The 18,652-nt window shown below is 38.5% G+C and overlaps 1 protein-coding gene across 1 annotated transcript in view; it reads left to right on the forward strand.

The window, feature by feature from the left end:
- Positions 1-18,652, forward strand: part of NR5A2 (nuclear receptor subfamily 5 group A member 2) — an 88,875-nt gene that overhangs the window by 48,152 nt on the left and 22,071 nt on the right. Inside the window, exon 6 of the mRNA XM_068406086.1 lies at positions 10,430-10,577. Within this exon, the coding sequence (XP_068262187.1) occupies positions 10,430-10,577 (148 nt within the window). The remainder of the gene's footprint in view (positions 1-10,429; positions 10,578-18,652) is intronic.

Here is an 18,652-nt window from a genome sequence, read left to right on the forward strand (position 1 = left end):
CTTTCAGTTCCTCCAGTAGAGAAAGAGAAATAACCATGCCACCATCTCAAAAAACTTAATTGATTAAGGTGTGGAAAGCACTCTGACACTTCTGATGAAAAGTGCTGTAGATGTTTTTATTTACTGCTACCACAAAAGCACTAGAAGCAAAATTACAGTCACTCATCTGGCTTTCAAAGATACTAACTTTAAACTGAGGACCTGAGCTAGATAGCCTACTTTATTACCTGAGAGATCATGGTTATTGTCACAAGTTAGCAAATTTAAAACCTCAGAAGCCTCACTCCTTGCTTTCCTTAATATATCCCTCCATAAAAGCTACTCATAAACGCAGTCCTTTTTACAATCACAATCAAGGGGGAAGCTGTAAGGGGGGAAGTTATCACCACTTAATTAGAACATACCTGCTTTCTCCACTTAGGCTGCACAGCCTCTCTTCCTCAGACAGAAAAGCCAAGCTTCATCCAGCTCCCCAGGGCCATACAGTCTCAGTTCTATACCAGGTATCTAAAATGGGCTCGTAGTTAGAAGCACACTTGATAATTTTCAAATGCATTGGCTCAAAACCTGTTACCTTAGGGCATTCCTATCACATTTCCATACATCTGCATTTCCCTCAAGCCATTGGCTTATGAGTTTTACCCAGTGTCAATCCATTGTTCCCACTTTGATGGGGAAAAAGTGCAGTCAGCAACAAAGTAGTAAGCACTGGCCTTTGCACAAAAAGGACTGTGTTTTATTTCATTGTGTTATTTATTTGGTTGGAGTTTCATAAATGAAGCTCTTTTGTGTATATGTGTTTCAAGAAAGCACTTTTTTTCAGATCATTACAATTCCTCAGCTGTTCCTCAGAAACAAGTTCCTCCCTATGCTGCACACTTCATTTTCTGCACTAAGTACTGCCCCTCAGCAGTAGCAATTACCATTTCAAAAGAAAATAAAGTAGCACAAATGCATTTTACAACTCTCCAAATTTCATATTAGAAAACAGCTAAGGAGTGATTTGCAATGTGGTGGTTAACTGTAAATCATTGCCAATATGCTCTCCACACGCCAAGTTTCGTAGGCTTGCCATGTGGCATGTAATTTTAACAGACCATTTCTAATTATAGAACTTTAATTCCTCCAACTTGAGCAATTTCCTTTTGTATCTTCTACACCAGCAATACACTGCCAGCTTCCAAGATCCAGCGCACACAGGGTAGACACTAAAGCTTTGTACAGAATATCATTGTTCATGAATTTTCATGCAGCAAGTCAACACACAACACATTAATTGTAGCCTCGGCTGCCCAGACACAAGCTGCTCATTTTGTTCATTCCTACACTCTACTCATTGTTGCCAAATCTTTCCTGTTAAGTTTGGTCAAAGACTTTCAGATTAAAAAGGCCATCCAAAAACATGCCTAATCCTCAGATTTTTTTTTGAGATTGTTGAAACTACTAATTGAGATAGAGCCATCACACAAATACATCCTTCCATCTGGATTTGTATCCTAAAGCATAACACCAGAGAAGAGCATGAGAGATAACCAAGATCTTGACAGTGCTGTGTTTTGAAGCAAATAAAAATTTCACTTTAATTTAGATCAGAATTTTGTCACTTGAACCTCTCCCTAGATAGGATACTTTGTAGATCTTTCAGCTGTACCTTATTTAAAGGTGGTGACATGTGGCCTAGGGAATTTTCTGTGGCAATGCCATCTCCGTTAGACTTAGCCACTTGCAAAGATGGCTTCTGCTATCCCAGTGTAGCTGTATATTTGTTGAAGCCTTTGGAGAACCTGTTTGTCTAGGGAACAGACTTGCAAGTTCAAGGAAAGATCACCTTGCCACTGAAAAGGTTCTCAAGAGGCAGCTGAACTTTCAAACTGTGGGCTACAGATGACTGTACCACAAAGATCATCTTTGCAGAAGTATCACTGTTGCACAAAAATTTACAAGAGTGTTAGAGAAGGAGTGTCTCCAAAGGACAAGAGAAAGCAGCTGGTAAAAAAGTAGATAAGGAAACAGACTTTTTTGTTCATCCTAAAAAAATGACTAAAAATACATACACTAGTCATAGGTATAGAAAGCTGACGGATATCTAATGGAAAGTTATTAGACTTCTTATGTTCTTGGAAATTAGTCTTTTTTTTTTTTTTTCATTAGATTTGTGATTGCAGTCAGTTAGCCTTCATAGTTGTAGCTGGCAGAAAAGAGGTATTGGCATTTGGGGGCCAAATCTAGAAGTTCTTACATAGGCAAACACAAGATTTAATTCAAGGTGGATACAAATGAGGTCAAGCAATCATTATTTTGCTGATCAGTGTAGTATTTGTTCTCTTGTATCCAGGCTTGCACAGTTCCTCACTCTAGTGGTTTCTGCCTAAAGGAAAAGAAAACAAGGTTGTGCTAGTTGTTAGAAGTGCCTCACACCTTATGAAGATATTATGCTAACTGCTTTTTGGGGCTGAACTAGATGTTCTCAGTTAAACTAGGTAGAACACATCAAAATTCAGTTATAATCATGAAGTGCCAAATTCAGGTTTGTCCAAATATTCATTAAACATTTTGAGCCTTCCACGTAGCTATGGACACACTAGTGAACAAACTGATCCCGATTTACATTTGCTTTGCTATGTTGCCATGAAACCATCATAGCACTAAGGTTTTAAGTCTGAAATTCCAGTTCCAGTAAGAAGTCATGGAGAGGGCACCCAACATGAATCCTTGCATACCAGAACTGTTCCATTTCCCACATGATAACACTGTTGTGTTTGTAGGAAACACATTTCTTCTGTATTCTGCACACATTGCTCCCACAAAGACAACAAAACCTATTTGCCTGGAGTCTGGCATCGTTTCTTCAAGGCTGCTAGTCCTCCATACAAGTCCCATACTAGTGAACTCATTTCTCCATATAAATTCACATGAGTCCCATATTTGATTTTAAGCTTGCCCAACATGAGAGACAAGTTGATCAGAGACCCATCTCAAAGAAGAAAGCATCACATCAGTCTGTCCCAACCACCTATTGGAGCAGTGATACTGATGGGATTCAAAGTGAGCACATCCAGTCTTCCACTGATGGGAAAGGATTTAAAATAGTAGAGTAGAAATTTGTGTAAGATAAGAGGGTAATAAGGGGAAATGAACTTACATGGTTAAAAGCTCCTGAAGAAACAGTCAGAGTTAGCACCGCCCTTGTGATGTTACCTAAACATTCACAAAAAATTTTCAGTGATGGTCTTCCATTGAAGTTTATGGATATTCAAACTCAGCAGTGATTCCGTATCATCTCATCTCTATATAAAAAAACACAAAGTGCATTGCAACACTTTGGTAAAGACATGGATTCTACTGTACTCTAGGTTAGCTACATTCTGCACTTTAACGTCTTCATACTAATAATTTGAAAAACCCAATAGTCACCATTACTAGAGTGGAAAATTTAATGGTATTGACTAAAATAGCTACCTGCATGAAACTTAACAATACTTTTATTATTATGTGTTTTATGACATAAATATATCTACTATAAATGAATCTATATATGATCAACTACAGGGCACAGAATTTTTCCAGTCTTGATGTACTATTTTTTCTGCAACTAAGTTAGAGAAAGTAAATGCAGTACTTTAGAGTGTTACTATTTGCATATTATAGCTAATTAGCAAGCACAATAACACCATCCTAGGGGAAAGGTTCACTGGCAACTTAATTCATTATCTTCTGTTATTGTGTATCGTGTTAAAATGACAAGCATCTTACACTGTATAAGTCATCACAATTTTAATTGATATATCTGAACCTGATATAAGCATATCTGCTGGTTTTGTCTGTGCTGAGTCCTCCTCAATTTTTGTACTTAGACACCTCTTCAAAGTCTTTTTCCATGTTCATTTGCTTAGAAACATAACACAAATATTGTTTTAAATGTTTTTAATTAAAGTATTAAATATATGAAAAGATCAAAATTAGTTTAATAACCACCATAGTTGCCCCTAAAATACATATTTCAGGAAACATTGGAAGGGTAATTGTGGTTGTGATAGTAAATTAACTTGCTTGCTGTATACTGTGCCGAATGCATCCTTCTGAGAGAAAGGCTCGTCCACCCACATAGCCATCCACTAGAGCCAATTCACAGGCTCTCAGCAGGGTCAGGACTTCAAAACCCAGGGCAGACCATTGTGGGCCACTCGCCAGGCTTTCAGTGCAGTTTGTAACCGAGAAGGGAGCGGTGGGGGAGCAGCCCCCCACTAGCAGCAGCCAGCTGTGCTGGCCAGGGTTGCATGGAGCAGAGCGGGATGGTCCCTTTGCTGCACCTAGGCACCCACTGCCTGCTTTGCCTTTGTGCCCCAAACACACAGTGATCTAATTTACTAAATTAAATATGAAATCAATCTTTCACTAACTTGAACTACCTTAGTCTGCTAGAACATTTGTTCATTATACAGGTACTGTATACAGCCACAGCAGGGGCTTTATTCCTCACTTGCACAATTCCTATTCTGGCTGAAAAGAATGGCATTCAGTGATAGTCAGTACCAGGTAATGGCCATCAACAAGTAAAATCAGTCTAATCCTGTATTCTGGAGACTGTTTCAATCTTACTGAAGCATTGAAAAGGGATGGTACAGCTCCACACAACATTTCCACACGCCTGTTGTGGTTTAACCCCAGCCAGCAACTAAATCCCACACAGCCCCTCGCTCACTCCCCCAGCGATGGGATTGGGGAGAGAATCGGAAGAGTAAAAGAGAAAACTTATGGGTTGAGATAAAGACAGTTTAATAAGTAAAGCAGAAGCTGCGCACGCAAGCAAAGCAAACCAAGGAATTAATTCACTACCTCCCATCAGCAGGCAGGTGTTCAGCCATCCCCAGGAAAGCAGGGCTCCATCACGCATAACAGTTATTTGGGAAGATAAACACCATCACTCTGAATGTCCCCCCTTCCTTCTTCTTCCTCCAGCTTTATATGCTGAGCATGACGCCATATGGTATGGAATAGCCCTTTGGTCAGTTGGGGTCAGCTGTCTCCCCTCCCAACTTCTTGTGCACCTGCACACTAGCAAAGCATGGGAAGTTGAAGAGTCCTTGATTTCTTAGCAACAACTAAAAACATCAGTATATTATCAACATTCTTCTCATACCAAATCCCATACTAAATCTAAAACATAGTGCTATTCTAGCCACTAAGAAGAAAGTTAGCTCTATCCCAGCTGAAACAAGGATAACACCATATGACCCCACTGTCATATCCTAGAAATCAAACACAATTTAATTTTAGAAGGAAGGAACCTGATTCCACCATTAAACGTTAGGCTCTGTTTTATAAGCATAGAGAGGAGTCGATACCAGAGGCCATCACCTGACTCCACCAGAAAGTTTCCATCTGAGCCCAGTGAAACCAGGGATTTAGCTTCAAGAATCATTCCTTACCATGATAAATTATTTGCAAAACAAAAATGCACAAGTGTCCCTGCCTTTCTGGCCTTGAGCCTCAGTATTTATTTAGCCCAGGGTATAGTTTCATGTCGTAAAAAAGGTTTCTCTTTTGTTCTGCCTCAAACAATATCTCACTGTGTTAAATGGGAACTTCATGTGACAAAAACCCTGCAGAATTAGTCACTTCCATCTCTCTTACCTTTCTGTTTATCAGTTGAAAAATTATTTGATAGCTGAACATCTAAATGCTCCTGAACTCCAAGTACTTTACTATGATACATTGTTTTAAAGTAGAATTTCCATAAACATTCAGCACTGGCGTAACTTGCTTTCACTGACATTAAAGGGATTTGGACTTTTAAGTCACGCCCAACTGTATCAAGAAAAGGATTTAGAAAAAATACACAGTATTGCTGTGTCTTTCTGCAGTCCCATTTAAGTTATGACCCTCTTACTAATGCTATCATCTTTTTTATTTCTTTTCCTTTGCTGCTAGTGCCTCTGTACTGCCCTGCCATCTCGCAGAGCCTGCAGCTTCATCCGCCCAGCCCTTACCTCTGCAACGCAGGGAGCAGGGAAGGCCAGCAGCAAACTAGGTGGTAACTGTAAGAGGTAGCCTTGAGAAACTCTGAGGAGAGAGGTATGACACGAATGCTGCTTTTCCAAGGGCCTTACGCACATTTTTCTACTTGGGATTCCCAGCTGGAAGTTCCCTCCTAGAGTTAAGCACCAAGCAAATCTTCCTCTCCAAACTGAGCCAAAGGTCCCCCTCTTTCTACCCAATGCTCATGATCAGAAGATATCCACAGGATGTGCCAGATTTACCTGAAGAAACTTGATATTTCTCACTTTCAGAAAGATACTCCAATTGCCAGGCTATGGCCTTATTCATTTCATGCAGTCTTTCAACTGGAGATTTGACCCCAGATTTCCCATACCTCAGTGGTGGCTCCAGCCACTGGCCTGCTGAAGAAATCCTGCCTTTGGCATTTTTGCCACCTCAGGTAGATGAAAGACACATAGTCCATAAATCTAAGAAGAGCTGTATCATGAGCTGGACACACAGTTATTTACCACTGTCATGACTTGGGTGGTCCCATCCATGCCTAGAGGCAGTTTGGCACCCAAACGGCTGGTGGGAGGTGGAACTGTAAGGAGTTTAAGCACAAAGTTAGGTGGCAGCAGAGCAGAGGTTTTGAGTATCTAATTTTAGATTTAGGCACTTCAGTTAGCAAATAGTATACTACGGCATGGCCTGCAGTATAACATATACAGCAATGTCCATACTAACCTCAAACATGCCAGTTTAAGCACCAGAATGGCAAGAACAGCAGTGTAAATTATTCAGTGCTGTTCTGTCTGCATTGGTTTGGTACCAAACTAATCCAGTTAAGCCTCTATCATTACTTCTTCTTCATTGCTATATTCATCATGCAAGATAGCACTGTGTACTGGTACATGAGGAATTCACACTTCCTTTTGTCTATGCAGCCAAAACTTTATGCCCATCATTTTACTTCTGAATTAGGTTATGTGGAAGCTTCACCAAAGCTTCTGTTTTAAAAAATGCCAGTCAACATACCATCTTCAACATCAAAATCAACTGTGAAATGTAATACTATTATTTGGAAAGCAAGAATAATTTATTTCAGTTGAGGATATTATTTTACCAAATGAAATTAATGGTACACTATAAAGTAAATGCTAAGAATTCAGTATGCAATTAAGCATTTTGCTCAAGATCCAGGCTGTTTTAATCTTTGTTATTTAAAAGCATTTATATCATAAATTGGAAGGTAAAAGCATCAATATACCTTTTAGTATAATTTCTGCATACAGGACCGAGCAAGCAGGACAGCGTACTCTTTAATGTGACCACTTTTTCAAAATAGACATTAACTGAGGCTTTTTCATGCACAGTTGATTTTGTATAAACTGATTGACACCTTTGGGGGTCGTCTTTCCACTGACTCATAATTTTGCTCACTCTTGAAAAAAGCCTTCTGCACACCCAGTATTCTCTAGTTAAAGCTGAAAATTCAACTCATCATATTTACACAATAAAAAAAAAACCCATTCTGCGTTGTTTTTAATTGCAAATCCTACTCAAGGGACCAATTCTCCTGCTTAGGAGGCAGCCCTGTGCCTTCTACTAGAGAACCAACTGCAGTCAATTATGGTAATGAAATGTCAATAAATATAAAAATTTAATACAGCCTGCTCTTGGTGAGTGGCAGATGAGGACTTGCCTCCCAGACAAATTTGCTGGTGCTGCAAATATTAAATGCACCTGAAAGAGTAGCAGGTTGCCTGAGAGCTCTCCAGTAGAGGGATGGTGGGAGATCCAGGCATCTAATGGGTTTTTCCATTATGGCATAATCGCTTCACTAAGGCCACTGATATTCTTGACATCCAGACATCTTAACTTCTTATTATGAAGTGAATAGCATATTTCACCCACAAACTGGAACCTCAGTGAGGGATTTTGAGCTTTTTCCCCCACTTAACAATTACAAAAGGGAAATTAAGTTGTGAAAGTTGATATTTATATGTGACCAGTTTCTCAATATGAAGTTGTTGAATCATGTCACTATATTAAACTGCTCTTCGAGTAAAAAGTATTAGAGGTACGTTACTTTATTTTTTCTTTTTATACAAGTATATATACTTTATATAAAGAAATATTGTAAGTGTATACATGGAAAGAGAGAAATAACAGATGTACTAGAAAATAGTTTATGATAGATGATTTGGATGGGATTTGCAAAGACCAGATCCTAGTTTCGTCACAGATTTCTTTGGCCCTGACTAAGCGATTTAATGTCACTACCTCAGTTTTCACAGATGTAGGAGATTGTGATAAAACCTACTTCACAGGATACTTAAGCATAATCCATTGACTTAATTGAAACATAAGCACAACTTCAAATGCTTTGCAGAGTTGGAGCAATGTTATTCTTAACATCCATACAAAAAGTGTAACTTCATTTTTCTTGTACAGTTGCCTTCAATGTCTTGGGAGCACTAAGAGTACATATAAATGTCTTATTAAAAGTCAGTAACCTATTGATTATATTAAAGTCATCACTAGGATAAGTTATTTTTAGTTCCTTTCAGTCATCTCTCTGTCTTTCCTGGCTGAAATTTTTTCAGGTTTAAACTCTTTCAGTTTTTTTTTTTGCTTGCTTTACTGCTGTTCATACTTGAGCAAAATCAATTCAGTAATTTTAAAATAAAAAAAAAACGTATTTCAAAATACATGTCCCTTAACAGTATTTTAAAAAATAGACTTCAAGGGATCACTGCCTGGAAAAACAAAATTTTGCAGTATTGGTCTGTTTCCTTTGGTGATACCGGGCCATTCTTTATTAATTACTTTATTATGGGAAACCTTAAAGATGGGATTAGAGCCACCGATATCTTTAAACAAATCACTATCCCAAAATGTGCACTTACCGTTGTGCTTTAGAGCCAGACTTCACTTGTGTGGTTACATCAAGTACGCTTAGCAATTTCTCTGTTGTTATGGAAGCTCCTAAAAGAGAAAGGTGTTGCCCACATTAGAGCAGCCAGGCAAGAAAAGAATTTTTTAAAAACATGTCAATAACTCGTTTAGGTCTCAGCCAGTCGGCCAGGAGCAGTTCAACACAGGAGCAAGCAACACACCTGGCCATTTTCATGGGACAGTGGCACTTGTAGGGGATATGTGACACACTGATGAAAACGGGGCTGAGCTGAAGGCATTTCAGCTGAAGCAGTTGCACCCTGCTCCACGCTGCTGTCACTGCACTGGAGCTGCCCAGTCTCTCAGCGTCCAGCCCGAAGTCAGCTCAGCCCGGCCCCAGCCCCAGCACTTCACCTTTGCATCACAGCGTTCCCGTAGGCTGCGGTACCCGAGCCCTTTTCCACTGCTCACCATCCCATGGCAAAGCATGCAAAAGTTAACAGTGCACATCTTCAGAGTGGCAGAGGCTGGTACAGCCATCTGCACAGAAACGTCCCCTTAATGGGACTGGCATTAGCCAGAAAAAAGTTTCATTGTGCAAGCAGTGGGGACTGAGAAAGATCGCCCAGGGGTGTGTCAGTTGTGGAAAGCTTTAAGTATACTTTGCTCGTGAACATTACCTTTTTTAATATGGCATATTAATTCCAGCTTTCCGTTGGATCTCTATATACAAGTGTCACTTTGGAAGCTCATAGACAGGTCAGCCTCTGCTGAGAACAAATGGGCAGCATGACAAGGGCAGCAAACCCCCAGAGCAGTCCCTCTTTTTTCTATGCCCCAGAGCAAGTAGTTTCGCGCCGCGTGGTTGCTGCTCGGGACAATGCGAGTGCAGCTGGCCTGTGTCACGCACCTGCCTGCTCCTCCGTCGCTAGTAGGGAAGGACTCGCCAATGCAAGACCATTGGAACCAACTCCAACAAATACCAGGATTTTGTTAGCTAAGGAGAACAGAAACTACCCACACAATACCTCTGTTTCCTGTGGGAATACACCGACATTTCTGAGCTTGAATAGATGTTTCTGGCCAAGTTATAGACACTGGACCATTTCCCATGAATACCGTTACATCCCTCTGGACTAATACACCTAGCATAGGCGCAAAGCTCGCTTCATCAGTCTTTCTTCACAGGATCATACAATTACAATGAGAACAAGAGACATCAAATGAATAAAACAAACTGATATGGAGACAGCTACCAGTGTCATAAGCAGTTGTCACATATTAAGGTTGTAAAAAAAAGCTGATACAGACAAACCAGCGTTCAGACTGATGTGACGTACCATTAAGATATATATTTTAATAATACTTTCAATATATACCATTGTCTTAAAATAGGTTTATATATAAAATAATCTTTACTTGATAAAATCATTAAATTGAGAGTTATTCTTTTATCCAGGAGTATCCTGGTTGTATGTGATTGCTTGAAACGTTCTGAAGTGGTTCTGTGGGCACGACAACCAGACAGAAATACTATTCTCTTTTACAGGTGGATTATTCCGTAATAGCATCCCAAGCTGGAGCCACCCTCAACAATCTTATGAGCCATGCACAAGAACTAGTAGCAAAGCTTCGTTCCCTGCAGTTTGATCTACGAGAATTTGTATGTCTCAAATTCCTGGTGCTGTTTAGTTTAGGTAGGTGTACTCTAATCTTCATACCTTGCTTAATAGGGTTATTTTTTTTTCTAAAAGCATTGAAAATATTTTGCTTTTCTTAATTTTTTCCTGAAAAACACAATTTTGAAATATATTTAAGGAGCTTCACAGTAATCTGAGGATTATTTTTAAATTATCACTTGCAGGAAAATTATGTATAAAGATTAAAAGTGGCTTTCTATGGAAATTACTCCTAAAACCTCTGGAATTTAACAGAGTATTACAAGCTTTCTGTATTTCTGTATGTGATTTCTGAATATTCCAGAACAAGGATAAAATTCTATTAGAAATTCTAGAGAACAGTGGAAAATACAGATTGCCATGTTTTTCTATGATATTGAATACAGTTATGTAAAGTACATGGAGTGGGGATATGGTTGAATATCCCTCTTTTTCAAAGGCATCTGTGGTAAGTATAAACAATCTTCTTTGCATATGATGGCTGTCACATTGTAACCCATAAATCAGGAATGTATCTTATAGTTTTTAAAAAGTGAAAGGAACTCAAAGTGCAAATTAATGATAATAGCTTTATGACAGATGCGGCTAGGAAATAACCTTTAAAGGGAACATTGTTTTGTACTAGTGGAGAGGACATAGAATGGGAAAGGTGCCTATGCAAGACAAATTAGTTAAACCAGTGCCCTCCACTGAATCAGTCAAGAAAAATCACCGGTGCCAGGAAGAAAAAAAAAGGCTTAGGGAGATGGATTCCTATTGACTACGTAGGAACAGATTTTTCAGGTTTGCATTTTGTTGACTTAATAAAGCTGGTCTAAATAAACTTTGGCCAAGTGAATTTTTATTTACTGGCAAACAGTTGAAAGGAGAGACTTAAAAACATAAATAAGGTCAGATCCAGCCATACCTCCATAGCCAAAACTCCTGTTTTACTCAAAAGGTATTTTGTCTACAAAGAGAGTGAACAGTTGAGCCAAGAACAACATGAAAGAAATATCAGCAGTGGTGACATTTAGTAATGTTTTTCTTTAATTTTCAGTTTTAAAAAATAATATTCTGTAAAGGAATAAAATTCTACAAACAAGTTATTATAATACAATTGCAATTAGACTAAAAGGAACAGTTTTCGTTACACCGTAAAACATCAGTTACTGTCTCAAATATGTCATCCATGTGGTGTTTACAGAGTTTGAACCTGCTTTGGAAAATTTTAGATGAAGTTCTCTTGAAATACAGGGTGTGTAGAAGATCAATACTTCAGAAGTATAGGACACAGAACATGTAGAAAAAAATAAGAACTATTTTAAGAATTAGAACAATGACAACAGAAGCGACTGTTAGAAAGTTTGTACATTCTGAATCCTAGGAAGAGATAATAGATTTCCCTGGTAACTATTAACATTTTGTATTCAGGGCTTCATTGCTTTCCACATCTTAGATTCAGAGAAGGAAAAGCAAGCCATCTGTTGCAGAAATTATGTTTTATGAATTATTCTGATGAATAAGAAGAATTCAGATTTCCTAATTCCTAATAAGTAGGTTTTTCAGTCATTAGACAGTTGCACAGAAACGTGTAAAGAGCCTGTAGCTTCCCTCTGCTAAAATATCTAGAGAATTCATCTCAGTTCAGTGATATTTTAAATTAGCTGAATAAGTGAAGTGCATTTGGAAGATTCTCACATTTAGGTAGCCTTTTTGTTTGATCGCTTTCATTGGCTCTTCTAGTACTTTGCATTGATTTAGGAATCATTCTTATACCTTTAGCTCTTTTAACTCTGCCAGGTAGTGTGCTCAACTTCTGAAGCAGTTTGGCAGGAATACCTTGCAAGCTTGTACCGAGCCAGGTTATCCACTTTTTCTCTTCTTTATGCTACTATAAAAAGAGATAATTCTGCTGCTAATAGGAGCCTTGTAGTCACATCACTTGCATGTAAAAGTGATGTAGTAAGAAAGATTCAACACCTTTGAAACCAATTAGTTCATTATTTAACATACTGCACAATTCCATTTGCTAATAGTCAAAGCTAGATGATATTCTGCAAAGAGTAAAATGTAAAGATGTTACCAATCAACCCACAGGACTGAGGCAAATACTTAATGAGAATGATGACAAAACTGAAATGAAAAACCACAGACGCCCTTTCCAGCTAAGTACTTAAGTTTGTGTCCAAAAGTATGAATGAATCATCTGGCTGAAATTAATAAGACTCCTCACATCCTAAAAGTGAGTCACGTTTTTGAAGACATTGAAGTGCCTAATAATGCTGGTAGGCATTCAGCAGGGCTGTCAAAACTAGCTAAGCATCAAATTCTACATAAATAACTGGGAGCAATTATTGTACCTAAGTATCTAGGTGCATTTGACACATATCTGCATCTCTTAGGTATCTCAACAGAAAACTGGTCTCGGTGCCAAAAATATATCATTTAATCAAAAAAATATTTCAAAAACCTCAGCTTGCTCTTGTTGAAAATCTCATCCTTTAATGTTTAATGGAATAAAAAGCGCTTCAAGACATACCAGCTTTTTTACATTTCTAAGGATGTTCACGCCACAGTGTTAACCAAACCAATAAAACCTTATGCTATTGTTCTTTCGTATAGTGCTTGGTTGAAAAATAGATGTCTAATATAAAGCCTCTTAAAGGCAACACAAAGTCAATAATCCACAGAATTAATTTATTGAGATGAAGCTGTTTGTTTTTTTATAACCATACAGATATGAGGCTGCCTTGTAAAGCTGTTTGTTATTCATGGCTGTACCATATTGTCTGTCTCTTCACAAGATGGCAACCTCCTTCAGGGCAAAGAACTTTGTCTCTGCCTTTTTTCCTAACATTTCAGAATTGATTATCTTACTAAACAGTAAAATAACGTTCAAAACCCAAAGCACTTACAATCATTTTTCAAAACACAATTAAATCATATCAGTTTTGCTTGCTAGATTTTAAATGAGAGAGGTTGTAGTTCGTTATCTACTCGTCAAAAGTTCCAAAGGGTTTATACAGGAACATGCTTTTGGTTGATGGTAGCATCAAAGAAGGTGCTGTTGAAGCTTAGACAGATGTATATTTATTGTAGCCTTTGCAGCTAGCGGTGCACAACTCTTCATGCAGTCATGCTGCATATACCCACTCCACTGAGTGATACACCCAGGCACAGGAGCTCAGCAACTTTCTCCAGTGGGTCATCTAGTCTGTCTGTGCCCATCTGACCAACATTGCCAAGTACATAATGATACAGTTGACTCAGCAATTATTCAATAAGCCAGAATAGTTTGGTAACTAGTTTCTTAAGTGTGACATCTCTTTAGTTTAGTTCTATATAGTATTAATATATGTAGAGTTAGGTAACTTTTAAATTCCCTTCATCAGCTATAAAAAGCAAGTGTCTTTACAGCTAGGTAGTTCTTACCTCTCGGTACATAAAAGTCTCCTTTCCTGTCCATGGATCTTCCTACTTCGGTGACTGTCTGCCTATCTACCCTCAGTGGTTCCTCGTGCCATCCTTCAGTCTAGTCACTGCTAATCTCTGGAGAGAAGCAAGTCCTTCACACCTGGACTATTGTTCTCAGCAGATAACCAGTTCAGCTGAATCACTCCTTCAGCTCTTGTGCTCCCACAGGTTAAAAAGTCAGAGAAAAATCAGTCCTTACAACCAGCGTAATCATCACAACCACACTGGAGATTACCATCTTGTGCATAATTCAGATTTAGCTGTATTTTAGATTAACAAGAGCCTGGACTCATAAGGACATTAAATCACCAGCAGAGACGCCTTTTTTCACAGCTTCACCGCACCATCAGTGGTCAGTCAATTATTCTGCCAAGACATAGGAAGTCTGGACTAAATTTAAATTCCATTCCATTACTCTGATCCACTTACATGATCTACAGATCTACCACACTAGTCCATCAGGGTTCCCTTAAAGAAGCACAGTCTTTCTGTGATTTGGTCCTCTGTGGCAATTCCCTTGCCTCACTACACATAAACAAACACATGTTGCTTTCCTCTCTCACTGCACTACACAAATCAACCAGTCTAATTGGCACCTGAGATAACAGTAAAGCAAACAGAAACAGGTTTTGTGATCAAAATTGCTCTTTGCAGTTTTCGTTGTATAGCCTGGTATAACTGCTAAGCCATCTTCTAGTCACTTCTTCCCCTACTTGATCTCTGATGAACATGTCTGAATTCTGTACCAACACCTGTCTTTGCTGCAAATGATACATTAGATGCTGATTGAATATTTTATTTGAAGATGGGCTGGACTTCTAAAGCCAAAATATTTTATTGCAAAGGAGTAATCCATCTACCAGCATGATTTATTTGAAAGAAGTCTTCTGATTAGGTGGCCTAGAAATAGCAATTTCTGTTACCAATCTCCATGCTATTAGCTTACTTTGAAGTAAATCAGGACACCAGTTCTGAGCAATTATCTTTGCCAACCTTTCTTTCACTGAGGTTTACATCATATTTGAAAACCCCAAAACATGCTTGTTTTGTAGGGGCATCATTCCTGTGTTTTCACATATAGAGGTATTCTCCCCTTAATTCCAACTAAGGGAGTGAAAGCAATCAACATACCAAACCACAGTTTAACTCAGGTATATCAGCTAATTTTTTTCCACAATCTGAAGATATGCAGATAAAAAAATCAGTAGCTCAAGAGATAGGCAAACCTGGGTTTTCTTGACTACTTAGTTGCATTTGACAGGTTTGTTTCAAGCAAAAAGAAGACAGAGCCATGATAATTCTGCAACTGTAATCACACAGTTGATGGAAAGTTAGTGACGTGTGGCAAAACTGCGAAAGGAGAAAGAAATCTTTGACTGACTTCAGTGTTAAGCCTACTTTTAACACTACTTCTGCAGATTTTACCTTTATGAATTCATGTCCAAAGCATGGAAAGAACACATCCGAGAAAGATGCTGATCACTTAGTTGTATAACTGTTTATCAAATTTACCACTAAATGAGAATAAACATATCTGGCTTTCCCAAAGATAGCCAAATTGAGGATCATGTAATTTCTTTATCCTAATCCCAGAGTAATAATGTACCTAATCTTTTCTATAGCATATAACCAGTATAGCCCACAGTACACACTATCAAAAAGCAGGCCTAAAAATAAATACAAATGGTTTCTTTGTCTTTAATAATTGCTGGTTTGAATCAAGATACACTACAGATAAAAAAAAAGCAAATATGTCAGTTTATCAGCCTCGTTGAATTTCCATTACCAAATTTGACATTAGTTTGGAAACTCCCTTCTTTCTTTGTCATAAATCAAAATTAGAAATTAAAAAAAACAAACCACCCAACAGGTGCTGTTGAATTGTCTAATTCTGCGGGTGAAATAGATTGGGATGCTCCACTCAAGTGAAATCTTGGCCTCACTAAAGCCAAAGAGAATTTCGCACTGTTTTTACTGGAGCCAAAATTTGTCTGTTTCTTTGATTTGCTTCCTATCACAGAAAAAAGATCCGATCAATTTTTCAGCAAATAAATTTGCTAAATGACTACATTTAAATGATGTTTGAAGAACCAAATGAGTGCCTTACATGGGATACTTTCTATCATCTTCTGATACAACAGATCTCTTCATTTTACCATCCAGTAAAATGAAGCGTTACAGACTGGTCACTTAACCTGAAAACAGCCACTGCTTTCTCTTTACCAAAACTTCCCATTTGTCCTGGTAGTTTTTATTATCTGCACTCAGCAAGGATGATTTGTCAAACCTCCCATCAGAGCAGTTTGTAAAGTGAAATGCCAATAGGACGAAAGTTAGACATCATTTGACCCATGTCCAGGCACTTGTCTGCCTGTGGAGCTAAATGCTAGACTAGGCAGCACCTGACTGGTACTGCTCCCTTATCATTGTCAGGACACAGATAAATGTACTTCATTTAAGAAATGAAGGCTTTATCAATGGACAAATAATTGCAGAGCCACTATTGATCTCACATCTCACTTAACATGAGACAAGAGGGTCCTGTAGAAATGGTAAACATTTCATCACTGTGGATGGCAAACAATGGGCTCTTCCTTAAACAACAAAAAAACTCCAACCAAAAAAAAAAGAACCCAGTTTTCAAACAAACCACAGCCTTACTTAAGGGTTCAGCAGAAATCCATCCGGATCTCCAACGCTCCATTCCCTTTTCTGTTGAAAAAGAGGAATATTAGCAAATTAATCTTTCCTTGCTTTTAGTCTCACTAAAGTGTCAGGGCTGAGATGGGAGGAGGTACTGGAGGTATCGGGCTCCACCACTTTTGGAAAAGGAACCTGCCTATTAAGATCTTCATGCAGATGAAACAGGCTGAAATGAAGCATTTTCGAGGCAGACTCTACCCTTGCCACTCACAGGACTAGAAGGAGCTTCCTACAAACATGCACCCAAGGAGAAGCAGCACAAAGCCTGCCTGCACTTGGTTTCACCTGGTTCCAGTAACTCACATCAATGCAGTTATGCAATATTCTGGAGCTGAAAAATAAAACCATTTTAAATTAGCTATTGCATTTTTAAAATATACTTTATGTAACGTCATTGGTCTGTTAGATTTACAGACTAGCCAGAATCTCTGCCTCGGTGAGCTTACAATCTAAATATACAGAAAAGATAAGAAAAGACACAGCAGCAAACTGATAAAACATAAGGCTGTACATATTTTCACTTCCACAGTTTTTGCTGAGGATTTAATTTGGGATATCATGTATGCAGATAGGAAAATAATTGTATAAGCATCAACTGGAAGTAATATAACAAGGAATGTTGATTAAATTTTAGTAATATTTATGATGCTTAAGGCACACAAACAAAAAGAACAGAAGAATGAAATGAAAGAATTAGTGAGGCAGGAGGTTTTATCAGACCAAAAGAAAAACAAGTAACAAGACTGGAAAATTAGACAAGAACCAATTCATGCAGGATTACAGACACCTAAGTGTAACACAGACATAAAAGCATAACCTAGCAAATTTTGGCATGTAGATCTTCATTGCAGCTCTCCTAATAATCTCATTATACTTTCAACAAATATGGATCTGCCTTTTACACTCTCTGTTTAAAAGACTGCACTAGTTCTTCAAAGTACAGTCCATGAAATCTGGGAACTCATTAAGAACAAGAATTAGACAAAAAGCTTCTTCCCCCATCATTCTGATATTTTAGTATCAGAACAAAACTAATTAAACTAGGAGGTTCAAAACGCAAGAGTTCATTCTTCAACTTAGCATATTATCCAGCTCTGGAGCTCCTTGCTCCATGATGTAGAGGATGCTGAAAGTTTTTGTGGTTACCAAAGTCACCCGGAGAAATTAACGGAAGGAAAATTCATTGAACTCTATGAAATACAAAACCTGCTACTTCTGGCTGTTGCTAACCTCCAGCTGCTGGAACCTGAGCAGCTGCTCCCGGGCGGTATCGCTCCATGCTTTTCTTCTTCGTACACTGTTCTGTAGGGCATCTGCTCCTGGTCACTGTCAAAGATGGGACAGTGGTCTAGATGATCCAGAGTGCCAGCACAGCCATTCTCGTGCTCTCATCGGGTAGGTGTGAGCCATTTGTAGTTTTCAGGGACTCTGTTCTCCTTCCTGTAAAATAAGCTTGGTAATTCTTCGGCAGGATGCCGAGAAGCTCACAGAAAACACTACTTTATCTTCACGTAGCACCGTCAGCCTCAGAATCTGAAGTAGGTGCTGTGAATTTGAAGCAAAATGTATCACATGACAGTCTTCCTTGGCAAGCCCATAATGGAGCACTTAACCAGGGACAGACTTCTTGTCACAAATGTGTTCACTTCTTTCTTGCAGTGACAAACAGTACTTAGGGTTTAATGCAGTCATCTTCAAAATGGTCACTCTAGCTGTTTTTAATTCTGGTAGTTCGTAAATATACGACTACTTTTACACCTGTTTTTTTATATATATGTTATTTATAATAAACGTTTATAACTGGGCTGTTATTACAAGGTGGTTTTATTAAATCCATGGGCAGTTTTCTTATATTCACCCATCCTGTTACTCAAGTGTACTTGTAAGATTGCACCTGGTGAACACCAGTAAGAAAGCAGTCGAGGGGGTTCTGT

The sequence above is a fragment of the Nyctibius grandis genome, chromosome 8, assembly GCF_013368605.1.
Source record: "Nyctibius grandis isolate bNycGra1 chromosome 8, bNycGra1.pri, whole genome shotgun sequence".
NCBI classification, from domain to species: Eukaryota; Metazoa; Chordata; class Aves; order Nyctibiiformes; family Nyctibiidae; genus Nyctibius; species Nyctibius grandis.